The sequence below is a fragment of the Coffea eugenioides genome, chromosome 3, assembly GCF_003713205.1.
Source record: "Coffea eugenioides isolate CCC68of chromosome 3, Ceug_1.0, whole genome shotgun sequence".
NCBI classification, from domain to species: Eukaryota; Viridiplantae; Streptophyta; class Magnoliopsida; order Gentianales; family Rubiaceae; genus Coffea; species Coffea eugenioides.
This window is the reverse complement of record NC_040037.1, coordinates 5,617,432-5,644,836: the sequence shown is the minus strand read 5'-3', so window position 1 is coordinate 5,644,836 and position 27,405 is coordinate 5,617,432. Positions and strand designations below refer to the sequence as shown.

At 36.7% G+C, this 27,405-nt stretch overlaps 4 protein-coding genes across 9 annotated transcripts; 2 read left to right on the top strand and 2 right to left on the bottom strand.

Annotated features, from left to right (window-relative positions):
- Nucleotides 1-703: 703 nt before the first annotated feature.
- On the top strand, nt 704-11,080 carry LOC113765504. 4 transcript variants are annotated; one of them, XM_027309710.1, is made up of 10 exons: nt 704-787; nt 1,999-3,590; nt 3,688-3,825; nt 7,826-7,897; nt 8,616-8,657; nt 8,732-8,821; nt 9,246-9,353; nt 9,438-9,530; nt 9,631-9,710; nt 9,834-11,080. In XM_027309710.1, exons 2-10 carry the CDS (start codon nt 2,058-2,060, stop codon nt 10,645-10,647), a joined length of 2,970 nt encoding a protein of 989 aa, XP_027165511.1. In that variant the 5' UTR covers nt 704-787; nt 1,999-2,057; the 3' UTR covers nt 10,648-11,080. The 4 variants fall into 4 exon arrangements, with proteins under 4 accessions (XP_027165511.1, XP_027165512.1, XP_027165514.1 ...); XM_027309711.1 differs by having other exon boundaries at nt 741-822; XM_027309713.1 differs by lacking the exon at nt 704-787 and adding an exon at nt 807-822 and having other exon boundaries at nt 2,009-3,590.
- A 1,115-nt stretch (nt 11,081-12,195) lies between these two features.
- LOC113765323 (50S ribosomal protein L28, chloroplastic) lies at nt 12,196-14,897 on the top strand. Its single transcript, XM_027309460.1, has 2 exons — nt 12,196-12,585; nt 14,473-14,897. The coding sequence occupies exons 1-2, from the start codon at nt 12,357-12,359 to the stop codon at nt 14,703-14,705; spliced, it is 462 nt and encodes a 153-aa protein (XP_027165261.1). The 5' UTR covers nt 12,196-12,356; the 3' UTR covers nt 14,706-14,897.
- A 537-nt stretch (nt 14,898-15,434) lies between these two features.
- LOC113765840 (translation initiation factor eIF-2B subunit beta-like) lies at nt 15,435-19,781 on the bottom strand. Its single transcript, XM_027310087.1, has 10 exons — nt 19,725-19,781; nt 19,436-19,586; nt 18,542-18,745; nt 18,307-18,433; nt 17,265-17,372; nt 17,067-17,169; nt 16,853-16,978; nt 15,900-16,093; nt 15,612-15,701; nt 15,435-15,501 (listed from the first exon to the last, which is right to left on the bottom strand). The coding sequence occupies exons 1-10, from the start codon at nt 19,779-19,781 to the stop codon at nt 15,492-15,494; spliced, it is 1,170 nt and encodes a 389-aa protein (XP_027165888.1). The 3' UTR covers nt 15,435-15,491.
- A 527-nt stretch (nt 19,782-20,308) lies between these two features.
- On the bottom strand, nt 20,309-25,624 carry LOC113767097 (protein NPGR2-like). 3 transcript variants are annotated; one of them, XM_027311269.1, is made up of 6 exons: nt 25,403-25,624; nt 24,490-24,764; nt 23,564-23,816; nt 21,966-23,182; nt 21,379-21,532; nt 20,309-20,966 (listed from the first exon to the last, which is right to left on the bottom strand). In XM_027311269.1, the coding sequence occupies exons 2-6, from the start codon at nt 24,742-24,744 to the stop codon at nt 20,650-20,652; spliced, it is 2,196 nt and encodes a 731-aa protein (XP_027167070.1). In that variant the 5' UTR covers nt 24,745-24,764; nt 25,403-25,624; the 3' UTR covers nt 20,309-20,649. The 3 variants fall into 3 exon arrangements, with proteins under 3 accessions (XP_027167070.1, XP_027167071.1, XP_027167072.1); XM_027311270.1 differs by lacking the exon at nt 25,403-25,624 and adding an exon at nt 25,074-25,270; XM_027311271.1 differs by lacking the exon at nt 25,403-25,624 and adding an exon at nt 25,145-25,270.
- Between the last annotated feature and the right edge of the window lie 1,781 nt (nt 25,625-27,405).

Below are 27,405 nucleotides of genomic sequence, written 5' to 3'. Positions count from 1 at the left end.
TATAAGAGTTAATAGACTACGGTAAATCATACATATTAAAGCACAACATTAGAGTTAATGGATTACGATAAATCATATATATTAATGCACAAAAATGCCATAAACAACATTGTAAAACCATCATTTTTCTTACCATAATTGCACTCGACTTCCTTTTGTGAGCCAATTTTAATTCAAGAACAAGATCTTTACGATAGATCATACATATTAACTCACAATATTAGAGTTAATAGATTACGATATGTATGACGTATAAAACTATAATAAACAGTTTGTTTGGATTGTAAGTTATTTGAGATATTTTTACTGTAACACTTTTTGTGATGTGATGTATGTAAGATGAAAAGGTAATTGGAAATGTAAAAAGGTGTATTGGAAATTGTAATGATGATGTAAGCAAATATATTTAGGGAAATAAAGAGCAATCCAAACAATGTGGATCATAAAACCATCATTTTTTTTACCACAATTGCACTCGACTTCCTTTTGCAAGCCAATTTTAATTCAAGAATAAGATCTTATATTATAGTAGTACAACTGTTCATCAATCTAATCTTTAAAAAAAAAAAATGTTCATCAATTTAATATATATTGAATCTCAAAACTTTCCCCTGAAGCAAAACTATCATAATAAGGGTAGAAAGGTCATTTAACAGGCTATAATATCTTCAGCTGTCGTCTAGGTTTTATGCCACCGGTTCTCCCTCAATTAAACTGTCGCTGCCCCGAACATTACAGTCGTCTCATTTTATCAATTCTTTCTATCATCTTCTCCGGCGTGTCTCCGGTGAGTTCTCCGTCCTCTGCAATTCCCTCCAGCAGGTTTTGTTGATTTCCCTCTTTATTATATCCTTTAATTGTTCTTGTTCGCAAATGCACACTGGTTAGTTGCTTAGTATTCAGATTACAAATGCTTATTGATTTTATTCTTTAATTCATTTAATTTAAACATTTGGAAGTTTATTTACTAACTTTTTCTTGCTATTGCAATTCTTGGAAAATTAAAATTAAAAAAAAAAAAGGAAAGAGGGAAGCAAAAGTATACCTTTATTAAGATTTTCGGTTGGCATAGATAAATTTACAGTTCATGTCTTGGAGTGAAGTGTAGGGGTTGGAGGGCAAGATTTGAGGGATATTTAGTGGGCCCACTTGATGAATTGGGAAACTCTTGTGGGTTTGAAGTTAGAATTTAACTAGGGATGAAAAGTTTTAACTTTTATGAGGAAAACAAGAATTAATATTTGGTGTTTTGCATTGTTTATTCTTGTTTTGCAATTAATGTATGAGGTGTAATTGGAAATGTTTTATATTGGATTGACTGCGGTGAAAAGGTGTTTCTGTGGCTGTATCGATATGTTCTAATCGAGTTTTGTCGTACTTGTGAAAAGAATTGAAGGCGAAATAAAGGATCAAAATTAATTGGTTAATAGTAAGGACGAGAGCAGGGAGGGTGGTTGTATTTTTGCTTTACTTTTGTTTAGAATTTTGACCTTTGGTTGTTAGTGTATTTCTTGTTGATTGTGGATTTCTGTTGATGGATAAATGCATGTAATGGATAATTCAACTGTTTTAGGTGCTGCCATTTGGGCAGCTTTCATAAATTTTGAGTCCTTATAGTTGCAATGTACATTCCAACCTATGCTTCATTTTGACATGGGGAAGATGACATCTGCATACAATAGTAGTTGGCCTGCAAATTGTCTTGGTTTCCCACTTGGATTTTGCTTGTTGTTTGCTGATGAGATAATGTGGTCTTTAGTCGTTAGATGTTGAGCAATAGTTTGATTTTTGACTTTGTTTGCCATCACACAAGGCCTTATGCATGTGCTTATATGGGTATATGTAGTGACTTCTTTGTACCAGACAGTGAACTTGTGCTTTTCTTGAGGAATTCTAGATAGTTGACTTATCTATGGTAGGTTTTATATTGATCTCTTTAGGTTTTGAGGTAGTCAAGTTTTCGATGGGTATTGTGTTTGAAGCTGTTTGTTGCTTTAGGTTCTTTCAGCATGCTGGAAGATTGGAACTCTCTTGTTTGAAAAGTAATAGTGGGAAGCATGAGCAGATCCAGTCACCATAAAGAGAAGCATCGAAATAATAAAGAGCTATCCCTGGTTTCTTGCGACGAGGGCACTTCAGCTCGGACGAGACCTTTGAGCTTTGAAGACATAATGCTTAGAAGGAAAAACAAGAAAACAGGGGGAATTCAATCTGCTCTTGGAGAACGTAATGGCAAACACAATATGGAGAATGTTTCTGATGGTCCAAAAAGTGATGGAGACGGACAACATTGTTCTATTCATGGTGGTTTTATATCTATTTCAGAGGATTCTGTGAGGATCCATGCTCGGAGAAAAGAAGATAATACATATTCAACAAAGGACAGATCTGGAGAAAGCCGAGAGCGGGGCGCCAAATTGAGCTCAGTAATAACAACTTTAGGTTGTAATGATGCCAGTGGAGGCAAATCTGATAGACATACTTACAATAGCAAGAGAAGTGATCGTTCTAATAAAGATTCTAAAAATGGATCTGGTGAGAGACATTCAAGGGATTTGAGCAGAAAGGAGAGGTCTGGAGAAAAGGTTTTTGGGTTATCTGTAACAGAGAGGGAACACAGAAAAGCTATAGATAATGACCACAAACAGGTTTACGGCAGGAGCAGAGATGTTGACCAAACGAGGCATGATTATAAAAATGAACCACAGAAGAGACATTCAAGAGCTTTGACTGGGAGAGATAAATATGCCGAAGAAAGTAGAGTAATACCAGAGAAGCAAAGCAGAAGGAAACATCAAGATGAAGACAAGGAGAGAACTGGAGACCAGGATGCTCCAAGAAAACATGATAAGCGTAAATCAAAGAATTCAGAATTTTCCAAAATGAAGGAAAAAGAGCCATCAAGAAGCTATTATGAAGACTTGAGGCCCAAAAGGAAAAGGTCTGTGAGCAGAGAGCGTGATCAAGAAAGAAGTAGGAGGTCTTCTTCAGTTTCACCAACGGCCCACAGGTGGAAGTTGGTGGATGACCAGGACTACTCTTATAAAGATAAATCTCAAAGATCACATGTCGATACTGAGAGGAAGAGGGTATCAACTGATGGTCCTAATAGTAATCACAGGCGCTATTCTGGATCTTCAAGTGGGCTTGGTGGCTATTCACCAAGAAAGAGAAAAACTGATGCTGCAGCAAAGACTCCTTCCCCAACTACTCGCTCTCCAGAGCGCAAAACTGCTGGCTGGGACCATCAACCTGTAGGAAAGGAAAGTGACACTAGCAGTTCTCTTGCCTCTAATGTGCAGTTCTCAAGCCAAATTGCATCAGAGAATGGACCCAAGCCTTTGAGCGTGATTCCTACTATTTCAGCTGCAATAAAGCCTGTTGGTATTTCTCAATATACTTCATTTTCTCAGATACATGCCATTGACTCCATCCAGTTAACACAAGCAACACGGCCAATGAGGAGGCTTTATGTGGAGAATTTACCGCCTACAGCTTCTGAGAAAGCTGTTGTGGAATGTATTAATGATTTCCTGCTGTCTTCGGGTGTTAACCATATTAAAGGAACTTCTCCGTGCATCAGTTGTATGGTAGGCATTTAGCTACTTTTCTTAAACTAGAAATCTTTTGGTTGTCATGCATGTTAATGTACCAGATTAAACTTGCTCTGCTGTATCTGTACTGCAGATACACAAGGAGAAGGGTCAAGCTCTTCTTGAATTTTTGACACCAGAAGATGCTTCAGCTGCACTTTTCTTTGATGGCAGATCCTTCTTTGGGTCTGTTCTTAAAATCAGACGGCCCAAGGATTTTGTTGAAGTGACTGTAAGAACAATGAATCCATTAAGCTTTATGCTATTGGCATTCAATTACCCTTTTTGAGCCTTGCTTCTTTCTATGGCAGTTATATAACTAAATCCGTGTAGGGATTGATGATATGCTTCACCTTATCGCGTATTGATTAAGATGTGGACTTCTTGGTTTTTCTTCAATCTGTCTTTTCAGTATTTTTTCTTGTCTGGATGTATGATTTGGTCTTCCTAAATTTTCCTTCTAATGCAATATTTGAGTGCTTGTAAGTGGGAATTATTTTTGATTTTCCTTATCAGTCCTCAATTTTGTACATAGAGAATTTTATATCTAAGATTGGTTTGTCATACTTTTTCCTAGTGCTGTCTGGCTGTTGTTCATTTTTTTTGGTAGAACTAAGACTAGGAGATGTAACGTGATGGAGGATCCGAGGAGGAGAGAGGGTAAGTGTTCGTGTCATTTGCATCAAAATTTAGTATCTGCTACAAACAAAATTAGGTTAGAGAAACAGTTTCTTCTATGGATTCCTTCAAGAAGCTCAGTTTTGCTGCATCTTTAGTTTCTGGCTTCATTATTGCTATTTTTCTGGTTGGGGGCAGGGGTTGCAGAAAGAGGAGGAGCTAGTTGGCACCACATGTTTCAATGGTGGGGAGTACAGCTCCTACTTGGAGGAACCATAAGAACATGTTGGTAGATTTTTCGGTCATTCTTTGGAATTAAGAAATTAATTGGTTCAGATGTTAATAAGACTCCTAATAAAAATGGCCTTCATTTATTTTAAGTTTTCTATTAATTGTGGACCTGCTATTTGTTAATGATCATTGCTGCTTGGTATCTAGATGCCTCGAATTTCTTGAGCTCAAACATTCCCTTGCTCTATGGCTGCATGGTTTAAGGGATAAATGTTCAAAGCAGCTTGAATGTAATGCTGGAAGAATAAATATTTAAATTCTTACGAGTGGGGGTTGGGCTTGTGGTCTTTAATTGGACTTTCAATGTATAATATTTCTATTCATGTGAAAAAAGTGGTAAGCAAAACTGTAACTTTCTTAATATTTCATGATTTGGTATTATTTATTTTTGTGTGGATGCCCCTTTAAAAACTCAAGTAGATGTGTGCAGAAGTGGTACTTGTCATCCAAGAAAAAAAAGAGCTTTTTGGCATCTTGTTTGAACTGATTACACTCAAAGATGGTTGGGAATCTTATTATGTTGTGTCTCTTGATGAATAAGTAATTATTGGTTGATTTTGGTTTTTACTTGTTTGGAGAATGTTGTGTGATTTGACTGTTTATTTTGTTAAACCAAGCACAAGCTTTTCATTCTTTGGCCAGTTTTTAGTGTTTACTGTTGCATTTTTTATTGCTTTAGCTGGGAAGCTAAATTATTATAGATGGCGGTTTTGGGATGTGAAGCAAATACCTTACAAGGCATCTTAATTACTATATTGTAATGGTATATAAGGTTAGATTATCCACTCTTCCTGCTATATGAATTTAGTTCCTTGAGCAGTCTATAAATTTTTTAGGCAAAATTTCAGGTATTCCCCCCGAGCTGTCTGATAATTGCAGACAATATGCTTCATCCTTCAAAAATTACACATACCTCCCTTATTGAGTTGGTTTAGGTAGCAAAATGGTCATGTCAGCCCACGAATAACACGTTTATACAAAACTACCCTTATGGTTAATAAAAATTGGTTGCTTTGACCAATCACCACCATCCACCACTTAGCTATTCCTCATGCCTTATAGAAAACCAAGAACCTTCTACACTACCATCCCTTGTTCTTCTCCAAAAAAGCCTGTCTAGCACTTCCACCATCCCTTATGCCTCTCCAAAGAGCCTATCAAGAACCTCCACCACCACCATTCCCAACCCCTTTGCTTCTGAACTGGTAGTATTCTGTCAAAGCCTTCACAATTAGCATAGCATTCTAATTGAGTTTCAATACCATCCTATCCGAAGGAAAACCTCAAAATTTGTTGTAAAGCCCATATGCTGAAAACGTAATTACCTTAAATCCAACTGAAGGCCAATCTCTTAATTTAGGGTTAAATGCAAAAAAATCCCTTGTGATTGAGCAAATATACAAGTTAACGACTTATGGTTTGGAAACCCACATTTTAACACTCCATGGTTTGAACCAAAGTGAACTGTTATGTTTTCTGTTACATTAAACACTCGTAAAGGTTAAATTAGACATTTGTTTATTTAGACACACCAAATTGTTTAAAAAAAAATGTCTCTCCAAAGCCAAACCGTGGCCTCTTATCAGGCCTTAGTCCTCTGCTTCCTTCTTAGGCACTACCTCCTCTTCAACATCGTCTCTCCTTTTTGCTTTGGAATAATAAACTAATCCAAATTACTCCTACAATTTCTTTTCCTTTCAATCTAACATCGACAACAAATTGCCCACAAAACAGAAATAATAACGTGGACATCAAACCAGAGAATAATAGCTGTCCAAGGTTCACTCTACATCTGTACCCTCATACAGTTGGCCTTAGTGTGATAGCCACAATAGCAATTGAAAAATTGCAGCTCATCCTCTACAAAGAAAATATTAAGTTTTCAATTGAAACCACCTCTAGTAAAACCGAATTACCCCATTCTTCCTTGTCTCCCTCTTTCAGCGCTGATTTCTCCATTGCCACTATCTAAGCGCCTTCCGTCCGCACCACCACTTGGTCTAGGCCACCACTTTGAACCTGATGAGACGAGAGGGAGGAGGAGGAGATTAGGGGGGCGGTGGAGGAACTGGTAGGATTTGGAGAAGATAAAAGAGAAGTGGTGAAGAGGATGATGACAAAGGGCGGAGAGTGGTAGGAAGAAAGGCAAAGAGCTGCTAGAAAGCAAAAGGAGCTTCCTGGATAAGATGGAAGAAAGTGTAATTTGCACTTTGACCCCATTTCTTGTTTGCAATATCATTTTAACATCATTCTAAAGAGCAGTTTAATAATTACATCATTATTTTAAATAGCTTGACTATTCTCTTTGACTGTTAAAATTAACTGGAAAATTAACGTTTTCAATTTAGTTAAAACCATAGGGGGTTAAAGTGAGGTTTACAAACCATAGGTAGCTAAAGTGTACATTTGCTTAACCACAAGGAGCTTTTTTGTGCATATAATCCATTAATTTATTATCAACTACTCCAGTCAAACCCGGCATCCTCCTCCTTTTCCTTATCTACCAAAAGAGTTATATATCGTCCCGGTGAACTATGCATTTATTGCAGAAATTGAGAGGCAGAGAAAATAGGAGAAGGGAGGAGGTAAAGGGCCATTGGGCTCATGGCTTAGGGGAGGAACTGGAAGGTATTTGTTTAGAAAAATGATGAACAAGAGGGTAAGCAAGAAAGAGTTGGTAAGGAGGGAAACTGCGGTTTTAGTATTTCTTTGTTAAGTTTTTCTTTGTAGTTTTTTCTTCATTTCATATAAAGAGGCATAATTATTGGTGATTGATTAAGTCATGATTATTGTAAACATTTTGCAGTACCAAGGGGAGGTATGTCTAAGTTTTGAAAAGGGATATAGTCTGATATTATCAGGTACTTTACGGGAGGTTTCTAGAATTATGGTTTCTAGAATTAAGTAATTGTTCAATCAGTATTTGGAGTTTTGTGTCTTTCCTGAGCATTGTGTCTAACTTTGCCTCTGTTTTCGGCACTAGCCCAAATAGGTTAAGGTTTCCTGTTCCGGATTATGTATTGGCTCTTAAGTAAGAGGTCTGTGATTCTTAAATGTGGACTGGAAATTGTTGTGATGTTTGATTGTACAAGTGATTTATTTGCGTATATGAAGTCTGTGCAACAGGTTCCCTGTATTCGTAAATACTGTTTCATAGTTTTTCTTTGGGCAACTCAATCAAGGCTTTTGTGCTTGATTAGCATATGAAGTCTCCAAGTTGTTTATCATGCAACAGTTGTTTTTTGTCTGAAATTCTGTTTCTGAGGTACATTGTGGTTACTATTTATGTAGCAGGTTTTCAGACAGTTGCTATTTTCGTGCAGACTGGTGTTGATGACAAATCAGTAGATGCAACTACTTCAATAAGTGACGATGTCGAGGACTCAAGCCATAAGGTATGCATTTTAAGGAAGAAGAGTGTTATAACTTTGTTTAACTTTGTCTGTTCTGCATCCTCGTTCATGATGCTCTAGTCAAGCATGTAGTGACTTTATATTTTGATTCCTTTTTAACATGAATAATCTGCTCATCATTTGAATTATATTTTGATTCCTCTTTAACATGAATAATCTGCTCATCATTTGAATGGTAATTCATTTTTGTTACTTTTGCTCTGTGACATGTTTGGTTACTTAATCCTAAACTGTTTGTCTATGACATGTTTGACTCCTTAATCCTAAGGCTGTGAATATTTTTGGGCTAGAATCCTTATATAGTGTGACTTACTGTCTTAAATTTATACCTCAAACGGGCTTTTTCTTTCAGAAGTGATTTCATTGTGATTTGTAGTTCTTTTTTATTTCTTTTTTTTTTTCTGCATGCGATACCGGTTTATTGTGTAGTTTGGTTTTTTGTAATAATATGTCTAAAATTTTGTACTTGATCAATTATAAATTGGGATATGAACATACTTCCTGTATCAATGTGATAAGGGCCTTTTATGTATATCTTCATGTGTCCTGCAATTTGTATGGCATCTGCTCCTCCTGCTCACCTTGTTATCTTTCATTTGTTACAAAATATTTATGGATATCCTTTTTTTTTTGGTTCTTCAAATTTTATGTTTGTGAAGGCATGTTTTCTTATGCTAACGGATTTCTCGAATTCTTTTAGATTTTTATTGGTGGAATATCAAAGGTTATCTCAGCTGAAATGGTAAGATGATTGACGAATGTCACTTTTTATTGTCGCCATCTTTCTTGTGCTTAAAGTTCCTGTACTGCTTTCAGCTTATGGAGATTGTTGAGGCCTTTGGATCTCTAAAGGCATTTCACTTTGAGCATAATGTGGAAGGTGTTGGACAATGTGCTTTTCTTGAGGTACCACCTATTTTCATTAGTTTCCTAATTGATCAAATTCTTCTGAATCATAAGAAAATTACTTTTTTTTTATAATTATTCTAAATTTCAATCCACTAGTTTGGTTTTAATAAAGAAAGAAGCAGTAAGTTTTTGGTGTGGGTGTTTAATTCTATAAAACTTCTGACAGTGCTGGTTGCGTTTGGATGATGAAATTATGGATCTTTAATCTTATCCTTTTTGACATGAATATTTTTTATGGTAACTTGTAAAAATACATTTTTTGTCACTGGGTGATTGAAAATTCTCCTGCCATATTATATGAAATCTATTTCTCATGCTGCATTATATTCCTTGACCTTCTGTGATTTATGTCCTTTTAAATTTAGCCAAATATGTCTGTTGCTTCTCATTCAAGAATCTAAAACTGGTCTGGACTGTTCAGTATGTTGATCATCTGGTAACTCAAAAAGCGTGTGCTGGTCTTAATGGTATGAAGTTGGGAGGACAAGTGCTCACTGTGGTACAAGCTACTCCAGATACTCCAACATTGGTTGTTATCTCTGATTTCCTTATTTCTCATCTTAATTTTAGTCTGTTGTAGTCCTATGCTTAACCTTGTTATGCTATTTTTTAGGGAAATGCTAATCAGTTGCCACTCTATGGGATCCCTGAGCATGCAAAGCCACTTCTGAAGAAACCCACTGGAGTTTTGAAGCTAAAAAATGTGGTATGGTTAATAAGCATTCTTTTGTTGCTTTTCTTTCTTGTCAGTTGTTATGGAATCAGTATCATAATAAAATTTATTTCCCAATGCATCTCATGTACAGTTGGATCCAGTAGGACCCTTATCATTGTCTGAAGCCGAACTGGAAGAGATATTGGAAGACATAAGACTGGAGTGTGCCAGGTTGATGATAATATAAGTTCATAACTGAATTATTCTAGTCTGCACTTGCTTCCAATCTCCTTGCCGGCCTTTTAAATGTAATGTGTGTCTAAATGCACCTCTATGTGTCATCCAATACTGCAGGTTTGGTACTGTCAAAGCCATCAATGTTGTCAAGCACATTGATAATTATACTACTGGTGCAGCATTTACAGCAGTGGATGGGAGTGGTTCTGCTATGGATTACAAGGACAATTCAGAAGAAGCAAGTGGAGAGAGTATCACTGATAAAGTGTTAGCAAATAATATCACGTCAAAGCCCCCTAAAAGCTGCATAGAATCTGTGAATGCTGATGAAACTGTTAATGGTGATGCCATCTCTGCTGAAAACATCCATTTTAGCAATTTAAAAGAACCTGGTGATACTAGCAACATCAATTTCCATGATGGCCATTCTCATTACAAACCTGTCGGCGATATATTGAATGATGAGAGTCATGAACGAATTATTAACGATGGCAATCGGACTGATACTGGCTCAGCCCGCCAGGAGATTCTGGATATCAGTTCTACAGAATGCACTAGAAACCTGAACACCTCGACAAACCAGTTGATGAGCAATGACAGCATTTCTGATGCTACAGTTGGGGCCTGTGAGATGAAAAATGAAGTGCGTGTCATGGAGAAATCATTTTTGGACAATGTTGGAAGATCGAGTGCCTCAGAACCAGACTCCTGTGGGAAAATGGGATCGGACATTCTTGAGAAAGGTGAAAACAAGGAAGAGATGCCCAATGTTTCTGATTGTTTTGAGGCTGGTTGTGTTCTAGTGGAGTTTAAAAGAATTGAAGCTTCTAGCATGGCTGCACATTGTCTGCATGGACGACTTTTTGATGACCGTATTGTGACTGTGGAGTATGTCGATCCTGATCTTTACCACAAGAGATTTCCTAAATGAGTAGGCTTGCATGTTATCATCGGATGACCGGATCTGTTTTTTGTTCTTTGTAACTCTTTTTGTATGCAAATTTGGTGGTAAACCATGGAGTAAGTCTTGCACAGCCTCTGGGATTTTGGTCTTTCCAGCTTTATTCTGTATCGCTGTCTTCTTCTCATGCCTCTCATGTAAAGTTACCCAGAAAAAAAAAACAAAAAAAGAGTGTAATGGGGCTTGAAGCATGCAGCTAAAGATCGCCCTCATGACCCTTGCCCTTCCCTTTGTAGATTGGAGCTATTTAGCATGCCATTCCATTCCATTCCATTTTGAGCAGAATGGAAGTAATGTTGTAGGTCACCAGTGCTCAACTGAGGGGAAATACATGTAATAGGATTACTGATTCAAGTTTATCGAACGGTATATAGGTTCCTGTTATATTTCGTTTGGCTTACCATCTGTTCTTTTGTACTTACGTTCTTTGGTGAAGTTTGGAAGTGATGCAAGTCGGCTAAAGGATTATATTATGCAACTCTAGTAGACCGAGACCATTACCCCTCGCCAGAAAAAGGGTGTCTTTTTATTCTGAACATAGGCATAAATTTCAGACACACACACACACAAAAATACGTGCATATTCACACATTAATACCATCGTTGCACGTATATGTGGTGTTTACCCATGGAGTTCATCACATTTTCCAATTCTCATCTCTACTGCTCAGTCTGGAAAAATTTTCGTTCGGATTAACTGTTTATAGGGTGTGTTTTTGAAATATTTTACTATAGCACTGCAGGTGAAAACTTTTTACTGTAGATGAAGTTGTTTTTTTGAGGTTATTTTTGGTGTTTTTAAGATTGTTTTTATTTGTGTATTACTGTGATATTGAACCTAACAAAACTTATTTTTCAAAAAATGATGAATTCAAACGGAGCCGTATCACTGCAGTGAAGAGATGGTTCCCAACCTGAGTCTCATGTATCATAACAGATTAATCATCCCAGGGCCTCAGATAAAAAATTCAGCAAACATTAATACAAAAATCAGGTGAATTCAACGGCCTGTTGTGACTTTCAGACAATATTATATTCCTATTCATCCAAAGATGCCAGCAAATTAAGGAAAATAAGGTACTCCAAGGAACAAGATTTCACAATATGTTCTCTTTTTTTTTTTTTCACTAGCAAATTGGAGCAATAATATGACAGCCAAACATAGAAATGTAAGCAAGTAATAAGGTGGAATTTGGATTTACACAAAAATAGATTATTGAGGCAATTTTTGAATTAAGCATTTGTGAGAATAGATCCTTACTCATAAATCCATATGCCACTTTTGAAGCAAATTTTGTTAAGGAATCTAATTATATTCTCAATGCATTTTTTTTTTTGAATTTTAGTCATTTGCCCAGTCTTTGAAAAAGAATTATTTTAAAAGAAATATTTTTAATTCCCTTTTTTTTTTGGGGCTATCAGAAAATACTCGAGGGTCTATATCACATTCACCAATAATTGAAGTCTGAATTGTAAATACCTTGTTTACAAAACCAGAGGCCAGAAAACAAAGTTGCAGTACCCAAACAAAACACCCACAAATGACTAACATTATCCTCCCAGTACAATAGCAGTAATAGCAAAGCAGAGAGTTTCTTGCAGCATAAAAGTATATTCAAGAATCAGAGAAGAGTGGAAGATAAACTCAGAGATACAGAGTTTCAAGAATCCCCCCAAAAATGGCTACAACTATTACAGCAACGATAGGAGGACTGGCAGTGGGCTCACAGGCAGTCATGGCTGCAAATAGGCCACTCGTCAAGGCTTCCATGAAAGCAGTGGGTTCAGAGCTGGGCTTTGTAACTTCCCAGTTGAATGGCATCAAGATTTCTTGCGATCCCAATCAGTTTAAGCTGCCTTCAACAGCCCTTTCTGTTCCTTTTAGGCCTTCTCTTCAGCCTGTGGCAAGTAAATTTCACGCTTCCTCTTGTGGCTCTTGTGTCTTTTAAGCATTTTTTCTTGTGGATTATTGTTTTTATTTTCGTTTTTCCTCTTTTTACATTTTTGGGTATTTGCTTGATTTCTGCTGTTGGGCTCTTGTTAAATTTTTTTGTCATTTTTTGATCAATAATTGCTTGTTTGCTTAGTGCTTAGGTTAATGTTCTATGTGGTAAGGTAGGTTTGGGGGAATGTAGAAGATTTACTTCGTAATTATAGCCCCTGTTAAGATAATATTAAATATGGAACCTTTTTGGCAAAATTTATATTAGAAGGAAAGCTTAAACATGCTTATATTGTAGTACTGGACAATTGCAGTAGTATGACTACTAGTTTTTTTTTGCATTTAGACTACTGCGATGTAAATTGGAGAATGTTTTTCTGTATATCTATCTGTTTGATAGATGGGGTGAAGACGACAAATATCCTCTGTCCTTGACTGCGGATGGTGTATGTAAATTATTAGGATGGTTGACATTGTTCAGAATTGTTGATACAAGTTTTTTGTGAGACGAATACTATTTGATGATACAAGAAGCTTCAGTTAACGAGTGCTTCATGAGAGAAGTGCAATATTATGAGCAATTTGGGATTATATGTGGTTTAGATATCACGGAAGATTCTGGTTGGGTTGATGCAAAAACTCTTCTTCATTTCAGAGTTTAAGCTTTAAATGTAAAAGACAGTTGGGGAAGGTGATTCAGGTGGGTTTAGGAGGGGAATTCCTAGCGGGTTTAACATTCAAAAGTGAACAAATTAGTGTTAGGAGTTACGAGAGTGATTCACATGAGCGTGACAAAGAAGCAAAACTGCTTGTGAAAATGACTGGTGAATATTGTTCGTTGTCTTTGGATAACCACATTCTGCATTGGCATGTTTGACTCGACTATTTGAGCTAAGTTTTGTATTTTCAGAGAGCCAATGATTTGATGATATGCAATCAAGGAATCCATGTGCATTGTACATCAGATTATTTTAACTTACGCTAATAGTACAAACACAGGAGACTAATCTCTGCAAACTTTTTTGCGTCAATGAATTAAACTATGGATGCTGAACTTCTAAGTAGCTTTTTTAGAGGACCTTGTTGCCAACAACTGTCACTCAAATGTGCATTATGCGACCATTAATTTGTGGAAACAGGGTGGTTGATGTTTGTCATAAGGAGAAGCATTTGCCTTCTAATTGAAGAAGGAAATTTTAACAGTCTGTGGAGATATTATAATATCCATGATCATAAAATCTGCGGAAACTGAGGTGTATGGTAGCTTGTATCTAGTTTTGTGGGAAACCAAGTGGTTAGGGAGATGCTGAATTCTTTATCTTGTCAGTTCTTTTGGATTTTATGTTAGCATCATTTTGCTGTCGTGTTAAGATGTAAATTATATGAATATGGAGATTAAACTTGTCAAGGAATCAAGATGCTTGTTTAGCTTGTAGTACCTAGTTGGCTAGTAGCTTTATGGATGATTACTCTATACAATCAAGACTTAAGCTTTCTCTATGCTCATCTTCTTTAGCGTTCGGCTTCATGATGCTTGCATAATATTGTTAAATAGCAGAAGAAACTCAGTTCAGGGAGTTAGATTAATATACTTGAACAGCATTAGTCAACACATATTGCTTGATTGCACTATCCTTTTGCTAATTCTAGTGAAAATGCAAGGAAAAAAAATGGTCCAGACTCCTGTTATTCCTGTCTATACAAATAAGTTCTTGGGGTCACTGCTATATATGACACTGCATGCTTCATTTGTTTTAATTATTACTTAGAGAATTCTGGACTCTTGCCTGAAAGGTTCGTGCATAGCTTCCTCAAAAAAAAAGTTGAAATGTTGGTATTTATTGTATTTGCAGAGAGAGTGTGTCCCTTAACAGGAAAGAAATCCAACAAGGCAAACAAGGTATCTCATTCAAACCACAAGACAAAGAGATTACAGTTCGTGAATCTGCAGTACAAAAGAGTTTGGTGGGAGGCTGGGAAACGCTATGTTAAACTTCGCTTGTCAACTAAAGCTATGAAGACAATAGAGAAAAATGGATTGGATGCTGTTGCCAAGAAGGCGGGGATCAATCTTAGCAAGGAATAAGGTTAAAACAGGATTGTAATGTTGTCCTAGCATTTTCAGTGCTAAACATTGATATTCCGTGAAGCAGTGGAAAATCCAATCCAACTTATTGCATTTTTTTGACATGTTTTGCTTCCCCACATGACCAAAGAAAATGTTTGCCAAATTTGGAGAGTGCAGTATGGCTCATGACAAAAGTCGATACAAGTTTTAGATCCTGTGTCTGCCCTGCGGATGCTCACGCAATAAATTTCAGGCCAACTTGTATTTTCATTACTTTCAATTGGTAAAATCAGCCTACGGTGCACATACTTCAGCTTGAGAATTGGTTATTTCACTCTTGAGTTGGACTTGAAGCTCTTCGCATGAAACTGCAAGATAGAAGAAGACCTTCTGCCCAATAATTTTCCGAATTACATCCACAACCTTGGTTTTGAGCCCTTCTCAAGAGTCAAGAATGTGCCTTTTGCCTCCACCATGCAATGTTGAGAAGATATTAGAGCCTCGTGCTAGAGTCATGAGGTGCATGAGGTCAAGGCAAATTAGCAGAGGTTGTTTGGTTCCCTTCTTGGCCGCTGAAGCCACATTCAACCTATCTTACAATGACTAATTTCTATTCTACACAAAACCGTACATTCAATAGTTTGAGAATTGAAGCATTAACTCATTAAAAGAACTCCCTGCAAGTGAGTTTGTCATTTCACGAACAGCCACTGAAGTACATTGATGAAAACAGAAAATCCCTTGCCATCTTTCCCCGAATTGGAATAATTGAAGCTTCATTTTGGAAATGATGATGCCAATATTTCAGAGTTTGCTGAAAATTAAAAAAAAAACCAAGAAGGTATGTGTCGTGACCAAAAGGCATTCTTCCAATTCAGAAGGATATATATGAAGCTTAAAGACACCAAAATAGAAGAAACTTACAATAAAGCATCCCTCCCATAACGTACATAATCTTGGCTGGAGTAGTAGTCAGCAATTAGCCTGTATATATATGATGGCTTATGCCCTCCTCTGAAATCAAGATATGATCATTAGAGTGCATCAGTTAGATCATTTGATTAAAAGATGGGTGACAAGAAGCTAATAAAGGGTAAAACTTGTTATAGGTTTTCCAAACTAGAATCAGATGTCAAAGTTTGTATGTATCAGGTCTGATCAGTTCAGCAAGGACTAGATGAACTGAAACATGGTAAAGCATGGCAGGCTTACATGTCAGTAATAACTAGACTGACAAGTTCTGGCGGCACATAATCGAACACAGGATTGGCCACATGAACGAGAGGAGCACCATCTACGCTTCCAAAATCCATGCAATCGGAGAACTTTCCCAACTCCAGCAGTTCTGATGGCGATCTCATGTCGTTTAATGATACCTCAGGATTTTCCGGATACAGTGGGCGCAACTGCAATGATGTGACAAAAGATGGTCTACACTAAGCAGGTCTTTCAGAAAAGCACACACAAAACGTAGCTATGGAGCTGAAATTGAACAAGGGATTCTCCGTAACGGCATCCACAATGTTATTACACCTCTCATGGAGTGTAATCCACATGTCACATCAGTATTTCACTTTTTCCTCTTTTATTACACTTCCACTCACAATGAATTACACTCCATAAGGTGTAATAGCATAGATCCACAATTAAATCAAATATTTATTTCAATAATGCATAACTCATATCCCATAAATAAATAAAGTAATTTTTAAAAATAATTTTGTTATTTTAAAAAAATAAAGTACTAACTTTCATTAAATTTTTTACCTTTTGAATTTTTTATTTTCTAAAAATGATATTATTAATTTTTAAGTTTGAATAATATATCTTTTTCTATGAACGTTGCTGGCAAATTTACCGTTAGAGCTAAAATTGGTTATGAACGTTGTTGGTTAGAATTATTTTAAAAATGATTATGAGTCCCACGGCATCATGGATTACACGCATAATGGATATTATGCGTGTAATCTCCATGGCACGGTGTTATGGGGAGCCATTATACCCTCTATTGCACTGCGCTGTGGATGCTCTAATAGATACTCCATAAAAGATCACAATGAGCAAGGTTTTATGGGAAAAAAATTGGCAAATTGTTCTCATTGATTACGGAGATCTAATGATCAAGAAGTTTGGAAGCACCACACTAATGCTTTTGCATGATGTACCTTGTGAATGCCAGCAACGACAACAACTGGAACAGCAAACTTCTGAGCAGCAAGTGCGACCATATCCATGCCAACAGGAGCAATGACACCGCCATTGGCCATCACCGCATGAACTCCAACTATAACCTTCATAAAACTTGTGGTTAAGAGTGTATAATGCCACACGACTATTATCTACACTAAAACTCAAAAGAAATGACAACCCAAAAGTTACCATGTTTACACGAGAAATCATTGCAAAAACTGAAGCATCTGCAATTACTGTAGTTTTTAAACCTCTTCCAACAAGCTCTTGTGCAAGAGCATGGCCATGGCACCTGATGCATAACATATGCACATAATGTTATGAAGATTAAGAGTATCATCCATTGTCTGCCACTTTACAGATAAGATGAGCTTAAAAGTCACAGACCTTGGGGCACCTTCAGCTACAAAAACATGAAATGAACGTTTTTTGTCCTTCGCAGCAAGTAAGAATTCCAATACAGTTCTAGACCAACCCAGGGTCAATATCGTTTCACTGGAATCAGAGGAAATGGTTAAAAACTAATGCTCCTAATTCACAATATATGAAAAAAAAAAAAAAATCTTTATGGGACCGAATTTCTAGACATGTATCTGCCTACAAAATTTAGAAGATTTGAAACATTCTCAACCATGGTTCAAAGTCGCGGTCGCGGTTGCGGTTGCGGCTCAGACCGTTCTATATCGGTCTCGGTATATTGGTCGTGGTCTCGGCAAGACGCAAAATTTTAAAATATTTAATATTCTAAAAATTACAAAAAATATGATAAATAAAAATAATTTAAAAATAGCAAAAAATAAATAAAATTTTGAGTTGACTCGGGTTGACTCGGGACGACTCGGCCGTTTTTATCTGTCGCGGAGACGTCTCGAACGAGTTCTCGGCGATTCGTTATCTCGTCCCGGTATTGGATCGGAAAGCTCCGTTCTAGTGATGACTCGACCGAGTCTTTGAACCTTGTTCTCAACCCAGTTCAAACTGCTGAAATTACTAATAATTCAAGAAACATTTCCTTCATCAAGTTGGCAAACATACTCTGGTTAGGAAGTTTCTTATCCATGATCGGTAGCAGAATCGCCTAGTTCATGTAAAAATGTAATCTAGCAAGATGATAGATGCTTTCGACATACAAATCCTAAACCCTATCTACAATGGAAAAGAAATGCCATAACTTTCCTATGATCATTTATGACATGCATGAATCCAAGAAGGATCAGTTTGTTAGTCAGCCCCAGATATAAGCAACAGAAAGAAAGAGCTTGGAATTTCATTGACTTGGCAATTCTTAAGAACTAGAATTTTGTCACCTCACATTGATGTTCCGGGACGATTACCAAACAGGAACGAATAACATATGCAAATATAAGTAGAGCAGAACAAGCAAAGCAAATCAACATATCAACTTGAGCAAAGATTCAACGATAACTACTTGTGATGAATATGCTCAACTGCCTGCTCTGCAATTAGTTCATAACAGATATTAACATCTTCGATTAACATATTAATTGCCTCAATGACATCATGCTTTAGCTTCCTGCTCCTTCCAAATATATAAGCTGAGATGAAAAACAGGAAAAAAAAAAAAGGGATTATTATGTGTAATCCAAATCAAGTTTCCTACACTTGATAAAAAACACTCAAATGTAAAGGGTTGCAAGCCTAACATTTGGATTTTTCCTCGGCAGATGAAAAGGTATGAAGCATGTGCAGTAATGGAGGGCGTATAATTTCAGCAACATATGGAGCAGTATTGTCTCTGAGCCAAGTGATTTCCTCCTCATTATCCCCAGCTTCATCACTTGATGGGGATAAATCCTCCTCTCTAATAATATGAAGGACGCGTCTAATAACATTCCCAACAGAAAGTTCTGCAATTCAATTCAAAGTTCTTAAAACATGATACTTGCCGCGGGGCAAACACAAAAGTTTGACTTCTAACCAGCAAACCAGAAATTGCACAAATTCACATTGAAAATTCTGTATACTTCTGAAATTGAAGAAGAAAAGAGGTACTGAGCGATTAGGTGGTCAACGAGCAAGGCACTTGAAAGGAAAGGATCGAAAATCCAATTTTGAGGTTGATTTCTATGTTTACAAAATGTTTCCAGTTTTACACAGCAAGCAGAACGTTACACGTCTTATATATCTGCCTTCTAACAGGGTACGATACAGAGGCTGGAGATCCCTTTTCAAACGCTTGCAAACTTCTAAAGAAAAGCAACTAATCTACAAGCAGAAGTCCCAGATGCAATACTAGCCAAAGAAATGAATTTTCAACAAGCATTCTGCAACAATGACATGTTACTAATAAAAATCAATGAAGCAAAAGTTACCAACGAGTAACAACAATCCATCACTAAATTCAGTTCTTTGTGTCCAATTAAATTACATTCATTTGAACATTTCCTACGCAACAATCAACCAAAAACTATTATTGGTAACTATAGTTCAACGCTAATTTAGTGCTGTCACGTTGAGTTCAACTGAATTCTTGCTTACATATCCAATCAACCACTAAGAAGAAGCTCATTTACGACAGAAGCTAGCAAGAGGCTCACCAACAGGGTTTGCAGCAATCAACTTCTCCCCTACATCCCTCACAGCGTTAATCAATGCTGCAGCCTTATTTGTAGGAGGAAGTTTTTGTACAGAAATCACAGACCTCAGCAGCTCTGCAGTCTGCAAAGGAGTTTCCAGTGATCCCTTCACCTTTCTGCCAACGTATTAACATTAAAACCAAAACGAAAGACAGCCCATTAATCAATCCATCACTAACAGGCAAAGAATTCAAAAAAAAAATGGCAAAAACTATAAAACAGAGGAAGCTTCAGAATATTTTTCTACTACTCGCCGTTTTTTAAGCTTGTCAATCAACTCATTCACAAGCCCCTGCATGTCCGGCATTCTCTAGCCTAATTCAAGATACCATAAATTTTAATTTTCAAAAAATATAAAAATGAAAAATATCAATTATTACACCTAAAGCTTGATTTCAGGTTTTTCTCAAAAAGGATTGTCATGTTTGAAAATTGATCATTGCAAGAAATCATTCAGCAATTTTTTTAAATAAAGAAGAGGCTTCTTTTCTTAATAATTTTATATGATCATAAAGTACTTGAACAGACATTTTCTTCTGTGTTTTTCTCTTACCTTTATGCAAAACCAGAAACTGTATGAAGGTTTTGAACAATGAGATGTGGAAATTGTATAAGGCTCTCTATAGTGTTTTAGAACTATTAGAAGTATTCTCTTTTAATATGGTATTTTTCGTTTTCTTTTCTTGTATCGAAATATAAGGACTCAATTGGTAAGTTGCCAAAAAGAAGAAAAGTAAAAAAAAAAAGTCAATTGCAAGTATTAACTTTATTTAAGTATACTGTCTGCAAGGAAATAATTAAATGTTACTCCCAAAAACAATGAAACTATAGAAGGAATGAGAATTTGCTAGGGGCTATTTCCTTTACTTTAGCAAGTTGCTAGTAAAGAGAATATATTCAAGTGCTAGTACCAAGAACAAAATTTCATCTTGAATCCATAACAAAAACAAAATTAAAGTCAGCGAAGAAAAACGAAAAAGCAAAAGCAAAGAAATTCACCGACAACAAAATTATGTACACTACAAAGTGTTTGAAGTGGTTACACCAAAATGTGATCTTGATTACACATTCTCCAGAAGTTTATACACCTGTAAATCGATGGCATGCCAATCTTCTCTCTGCCCTCAACTGGTGGTATGGTATATACACGTTTGAGATCAAGATTTTGATTGGTATCATCTGAAAGGTTCCACTGGTGCAGACTCCTGGAGAAGAGCAGCTGCCTCAAAACATTCAGCAGCTTCTAGTATTGACGTTCCAATTTCACTTTTGTAGAGCAGACCAAGGTTGTACCATGCAGAAGGGTTTGTTCTATCAAGGCGCAATGCATCAGAAAGAAAGCTCTTCACAACTGGCAGTGATTGGTTACTCAGTTGTCGTAAAACAGTTGCAACAGATATCAAACTCGGAACATGGTCTGGTTCGATGTTCAATGCCGCCTCAAAAAATTTCAGGGCTTCATTCTTCATGCCCCTTGCTTCATAAAGTACACCTACAAAAGTCGCCATCATATTTAAATCTTTAACAGAATCTCAGTAATTGACTTAAAACCTAAAAAGAGTGAAAATGTCCTAGTAGAATTACATGCTTAACAGTTAGCACTACAGATTTATAATAGGCAATGATGATTTTGGCAGCTTAGAAGGGCAAAGATAGAGCAGCAGGAATTTCATTTCAAACTTTGAATTCCATGAGGATTATTCTTTGATGCAAATAGCTAGCCGAGTGGATGATTTCTTCATCTGGCTAATATGCTTAGGAAGTTTCAAAAGTTAGAAGCAAAATCATGGTCACTTCATGCAGTTTGTGTGGTTAATTGAGCACTTGTAGGCGGAGAATGATCCAAATTTGAAGATGATTTATGGCACAGATTTTAAGTTGGGAACTGAAGGAGGCATTCATACCTGTTGAGTGCAGTCTAGAAGCAGAATGAGGATTAATAGCCTCCGACTTCACAAGACAAGCCTCAGCATCCCGCCACTGTGACAAGCTTGTGTATACGTTTGCAAGGTCATGCCATGTCTCCAATTCTAAACTTCTGTTAATGTTCCTCCTGTTCTGTGAATCAAAAAATAAAAAATAAAAAGAATTAAAGGAATTTTGAGACGGTAATGCAGCAGAAGCATACTGCACTAGTGCTTCCTCCCCCTCAATCATGTCTTCCCCCAAAGCACGATGCGTAACAGTAGTACAAAAATGTAAATATAGTGAGGGAGATTATCTTAGCCCCTCAAGCTACATCGGTTCATGCATTTGATTTTCTTTACCCTGTGTTGATCTCTAATGTATACGCTACATGTGTTCATCATTTTCACAAAAACAAACTCAAAATAGAGACACAAGGTGAAAGGCCAGAAAATCATTTCACAAGAAAAGTACCAAAAAGAAATTTCAGGAATATGTTGAGACCTTCCTCAGAAACGTCATGAGCTCTTACCAAGAAGGAAATCATTTTAAAGCAGATGTAAGTTGTGAATTGTGAAGCACATACCCTCAAGAGCTTCTTATGGACACCAAAACTTTTTTTCTGAACTTGAAGAACAGCAAGAAGATGAGTATATGTCGCAATGGCATCCTTCAGACGACCCTGCGCAATCTGCAGTTTAGCCTTGGTTCTTAGCAATTCTCCCTGATCCCACTTTCCTGTCTCATCTAAAGCAGCATTTATTATGCTTTCAGCATCTCCATACCTTTTCTGAGCAGACAGTATGCGGGCTAGAAGAATCCATCCCTTTAGACCAGATCCTGCCTCAATTTTCAATACTTTCTTCGCATAATAAAGAGCGGCCCCCAATTTTCTCTGTTCAGCATTTTCAAGACTAAGATAATAAAGCACATTAGGATTAGTGTCATCTGTCAGTCTTTGGGCAGTTTCAAGTGCCTCAATTGCTTCAGACTGTCTGGAGATTTTCTGAGAATCTGAGCAAACCTTTTTTGATTGAGCCGAGAGTGAAACTCCAATTAAGTAATGAGCAATGCTTGCCAAATGGTCACATCTTCCCTGAAACTTGGAAACCACTTTGTGAGCATATGCTTCACCTTCTTCAAGATATTCAGAATTCTCTCCACAGATCTTTGATGCAAGTAAGAGCTCAAATATGCAATTATGGTTCTCTTTGTTATTCAGTATGTTCCTTAATAAGTTTAAAGCCACCAAGCTTTCCCCTTCCCCACAATAGCAGAGTGCTAGAGTAGTATATTTTTCTCTGTCTTCAATTATTCCAGGAGGCAACTCCTCAATCTGGTGTGCAGCAGTACTAAATTCATCCGCGATCGATAATGCAAAACACAGATGATCAATAACTGATGGATCCCATCCAATTCTCTTCGTAACAAACTTTCTTAGCAGAATTAATAGGAGGAGTACAGCCTCTTCAATATTGTTTCGTGGAATGAATGACCCCTCTGTCTGGGAGCGGAGATTTGGAGGGGCTGCATCAGTGCCGCTATAGAGAAGAAAGGTTGCAAACTCCTTTTCTAATTTGGTTCTGGTTTCCATGTCAAGATTCCACTGATACAGAAGAGCACGCCTATATGATAAAATTGCTTCTTGAGGAACATCGGCAAGTTTCCACAACTCTGGAAGCAACTCAACAGCCTTGTTTAATGTATCCAATAATTTACAGTCAGAAACAAAACTTTCAGGCAGGCCTTCCGGGGCTGCAGCTTCAACAGTGTCCAAAATTATTTTACATGATTGAGCAGCTTCTGCGACATTACATGGACAGAAATACAGCTGCTTCAGTTCAAAGAGATCCAACTAAACAGATAGATATAATGAAACGAACAAAGAAAGAGTATGCTCAAAGATATAATGAAACGAACAAAGAAAGAGTGTGCTCAAAACCTATTGTAACTCCCGAAATACGGGTTATACCCAAATTCATCCAAACCTAAATTCAATTCAGCCTGTTCAGATAATATGACAGGTAAAAGTACACATGGTTTCTAGTACAATCATTCTGCAGCATATGGGATTTAATTGACTTCATAAGTATGCATAGACATAATGGTCAAAATCTTCTGATGGAATGGAATGAACTGATAAAAAGGTTGGATACTTCACACAAATAAAGCTAGAGGGAGTACCTGTGAATCTTCTGAGGGCCAGAAGTGATTTTGCTTTCATAAAAATTGCCTCAATGAGCAAACTTACAGCATGCATCGACATAGGTGGACCTGGATCACTTTGTGAAAGACGTCTGGGGAGCTCACATCTTCTAGCAATTGAAAGTTTTATCTTGGGAGTCACAGCAGCAATGTCTATGCCTTCAAAAACATGAAGAGCAGCCTCTAAGTTTCCTTTTTGAAACTCAAGTCGCCCCAATAAAGCTCTCGCTTCCTGCAGATTTGAGAAGTTTTCAAATCTTGCCACTATAATATGAAGGCAACTGAACCTAAAGTAGAACACATTACACATACAAAAAACGCTTTTAAGACAAACCACATAATATGATACTTATTATCATTACAGTAGTGTCATTAAACATGCGGAATCAGTTAGAAGTCTCAGTTTTTCTCAAGTTGAGATAGAAGGTCAGAAAAACTCTGAAAAACTAAAATAGAAGTTGATTTCAGTAGTGAGAAGTTTTTCTCAAGAACTTCTATACTACAACAACTCAAGACAGTACCGAGGGTGGCAAATCATCATTTACCTTGACCCCCATTTAGAACAGGCTTTGACTGTTTAAGGATATGATCATCATCCACTTTCTATAGTGCTGAATGTCCAGTCCAAAATGAATTCTCTGTATTTTATAAGCATGAAAGATAACTCTCGTGTTTTGGAAGTCTATCAAATTCAGCAATATTTTTTAATTGTCAATAAAACGGCAATTGTTGAATAAATTTCAGAAGTTATATTTAGAATAAACAACTAATTTACCTCTGCTGAAGTGATTGCAATCGCAACAACTTTTCTTATTAAAGCAGAATAAGAAGCAGTTGATCTTGAGTTATGATGCATAACTAATGCTTTATGTCAATAAAATATGCAACAAGCCAACTTCACCAACCTCATAATTCAAATAGCCACTCTCACGTAGTGAAGATTCGGCTTCTTCAATGTTGCTAGTATCAACCTTTGTATCAGCTTCACCAGTTCGAGAAGAAAATCCGCTTGCTGAGTAGTCCCTGGTTGCCAAAGACTCTGATGAAGGAATTATTTCATCAACTCTTAGCTGCTCCCCAGAACAAATGCATTTCATCATCTTCCGCAATCTCCCACTAAATCTACTTTTTCTTTTGTGAAGCCAGTATTTAATTCTCATTCCGCCTCACTGCAGACTTTCTGATCACCACGGAATCACAGGGTAGTTATTAGTGAATACCCAAACTAATGATAAGATGGTGGCGTTGAAAGGAAAAAGGAAATAGTTTGTGAAAATCTTTTGATAGTGAACTAAGTGCCGAATTCCTAAATTTCCAATAGAGCAAGAAGCTTTTGATCAAATCCCTGCCTTGTCGCTTCCACATGAGACCCTAAACTCATGTATGAAGTCTTTAATGCAATCAGAACTACAAAATTTCTCTGAAGAACACAATTTAATAAGTATAATGAACAAAAAGAACGATTCTACACATATATCTATACACTGACCTCAAGGTCGCCTAATAACATCAAAACCAGCGTTGAGATAGAAAATTTTTAAACTGAAAGTTTCGTAGTACCTCAATACCCATATATTATCCCAGTTTAGAAATCTGATATTATATCCAAGTATAAACTTAAAAGCTCAGAATTTCCAGAATAATTCAGCAAAACCCAGATGCATTCATCAGGAGAGATAGCAAAATGACCAAAGAAACCAACTTTATCAGTTAAAAGTTCAAGAAAAGCAGTCCACTCATAGTACCACAGCGAAGAAACACTTGATAGTAAAACAGAACAGAATTCCACATTACAGTTTAAGAAAAAAAAAAAGTTACCTTTTTTATGGTAAAAGTCATTGACTGAGCCCACAAAACATCAAATACACGACAACCCATTTTCTTTCACCCAAAAGGGTGCTTGAATTTGTGGACTAATTACCAAGAATCCAAAGTTTACTCAAAGATGATCTTTTGAGCTTTCTGCATTTTTCTTTTTCCTTGTTTCGAAATTATTTTCTTTGGCTTTTAGTGGTGCTGTTTGGGGAAGTGTTGAAGTGAACATTCATATGTCAGAAAGTTGCTGGGGCTGCATTAATTTTGGTACCTGGCAGTACGACACCTGAACTGAATCTTCCTCACCACGGGTGTGAACAAAAATCGGATTTAGGTAATAACTGTATAAGACTAAGATATATTAATTTTATTAATTCTAGATTATTAAAGTATGTTAAACCTATTAGTTTATTGGATGGTAGTTTGAAGGAATGATGACGCCCTACATTAATTGTTGAATTTGGATGCCATATTGCCATAGTCAACTGCATGCTTGCTTGACTGTTTGATTGCCAGCTTAAAAGGCTAGGCCAGGGCCTCCATGATGGAGTTGATCCATTTTATATCATCCGAGCAAGTGGATTGAAAGACTGTTTGTTTGTTGGATTTTGCACAAAGATTCTTACGTTTTTCCTTAATACATTTTTCAATCAACCTTTTATGTCACCTCCGTCAACTTGCAAGTCATTACACTACTTTTTTTTAATAAAAATTTTAAAAAATAACAATTCAAATGAACTCTAAACATAGTACTCTTTTTTTCTTTGTTCCAGCACTTGCATTTGTATGGGCTTTTTTAGATTATAACCACGTGATCCAGTTACTGTAGCACTTTTTGTGATATGATGTATGTGAAATAAAAAGGTGATTGAGAATTGTGTGTATGATGCAAGCAAAACAAAATCTGAAATTTTTATTCCAAATTCTTGTTGTCCAAACAAATTCAGTCTTTTTTTTTTGTTCCAGCACTTGCATTCGTATGGGCTTTTGTAGATTATAACCACGTGTTCCATCAATTTTTTTAGATTCGTTATCACCTTTTGTATCTAATATATATTACACTGCAAAAGAGTACTATAATAATTAATTCAAAATAAGTTACAAGAACCATATGTTAGTCATCTTTTCCTTCTTAAACAGAATTTGATTTAATAAGCTACAAGAACCATATGTTATTTCATATTTTCAACCGAATTTGATTTAATTCAAACAATAATACATGCTACGAGAAGGAATAAGTTGAGAGAAAATGGTAAAACTCAACAGGAACTTGCTTGGATGATTGTGCTTGCATTTGGCAGGCAGTGGAGCATGTTTCAGCTAAGTTTAAACTATTGGGCTTGACTGAGAGTAAGAATGCCCGAATTGATTTCTTAACCATTGGGCCGGGGGAAAGTTAAAAGGGGATGAATTGAATTGGCTCCATCGGACTTGGAATAATTAACTCCATTTGTTTCGGAGAAAATAAGGTACTGTTTTGGCTTTTAGATTATTTTTTGGTGATGCGGATTCGACACACCAATACGTCGCAGCCTCACACGAGGGCACTCAGGTTAGATTGGGAGTTTAAGTTTAGGAAAATATTCGAACCCAAAACCTCATTCAATCTAAGAACTTGCTTTACCGCTAAACTAGCTCGGGTGAGATTGACATTCAGCATCAAACGGGAAAAGACAGGTGTGGATATGAATAAATGTGAAAAAACCTGCTAATACAGCAAAGAGAACCAACTCCTTTGTTCATTTCATCTGAAAGAAACAAACAATAAAAGTTTGTCACGGTCGACTTTTGTTGTCAACTGAACTTTTTTAATGATTATGATAGTCGTCGGATCCACCACAAAACCTTGACTTGATCCGACTGAAAGTAGACCAAGTAACACGACGATGATACCATGAACAATTTGAGACTATTTGAGACTATTTGAGAATCTTTGAACAATTTGAATTTCTGGGTTGAAGCAATCTGGGGCTATTTGAGAATCTGGGTTGAAGCAGCAATCTGGG

What these genes read in the sequence shown, in the direction of transcription:
- LOC113765504 (XM_027309710.1), top strand. Translation starts at nt 2,058, where the DNA reads ATGAGCAGATCCAGTCACCATAAAGAGAAGCATCGAAATAATAAAGAG. An exon ending in AGGATTTTGTTGAAGTGACT is followed by an intron (nt 3,826 to 7,825) that starts GTAAGAACAATG and finishes ATTTTCGTGCAG; the next exon opens with ACTGGTGTTGATGACAAATC. An exon ending in GACAATGTGCTTTTCTTGAG is followed by an intron (nt 8,822 to 9,245) that starts GTACCACCTATT and finishes TGGACTGTTCAG; the next exon opens with TATGTTGATCATCTGGTAAC.
- LOC113765323 (XM_027309460.1), top strand. Translation starts at nt 12,357, where the DNA reads ATGGCTACAACTATTACAGCAACGATAGGAGGACTGGCAGTGGGCTCA. An exon ending in TTCTCTTCAGCCTGTGGCAA is followed by an intron (nt 12,586 to 14,472) that starts GTAAATTTCACG and finishes TTGTATTTGCAG; the next exon opens with AGAGAGTGTGTCCCTTAACA.
- LOC113765840 (XM_027310087.1), bottom strand. Translation starts at nt 19,781, where the DNA reads ATGCCGGACATGCAGGGGCTTGTGAATGAGTTGATTGACAAGCTTAAA. An exon ending in ACAAGCTTAAAAAACGGCGA is followed by an intron (nt 19,587 to 19,724) that starts GTAGTAGAAAAA and finishes GTTGGCAGAAAG; the next exon opens with GTGAAGGGATCACTGGAAAC. An exon ending in GTAGCTGAAGGTGCCCCAAG is followed by an intron (nt 17,170 to 17,264) that starts GTCTGTGACTTT and finishes GTTATGCATCAG; the next exon opens with GTGCCATGGCCATGCTCTTG.
- LOC113767097 (XM_027311269.1), bottom strand. Translation starts at nt 24,744, where the DNA reads ATGAGAATTAAATACTGGCTTCACAAAAGAAAAAGTAGATTTAGTGGG. An exon ending in GTGGCTATTTGAATTATGAG is followed by an intron (nt 23,817 to 24,489) that starts GTTGGTGAAGTT and finishes TCAAATCTGCAG; the next exon opens with GAAGCGAGAGCTTTATTGGG. An exon ending in TCCATAAGAAGCTCTTGAGG is followed by an intron (nt 21,533 to 21,965) that starts GTATGTGCTTCA and finishes TTTGATTCACAG; the next exon opens with AACAGGAGGAACATTAACAG.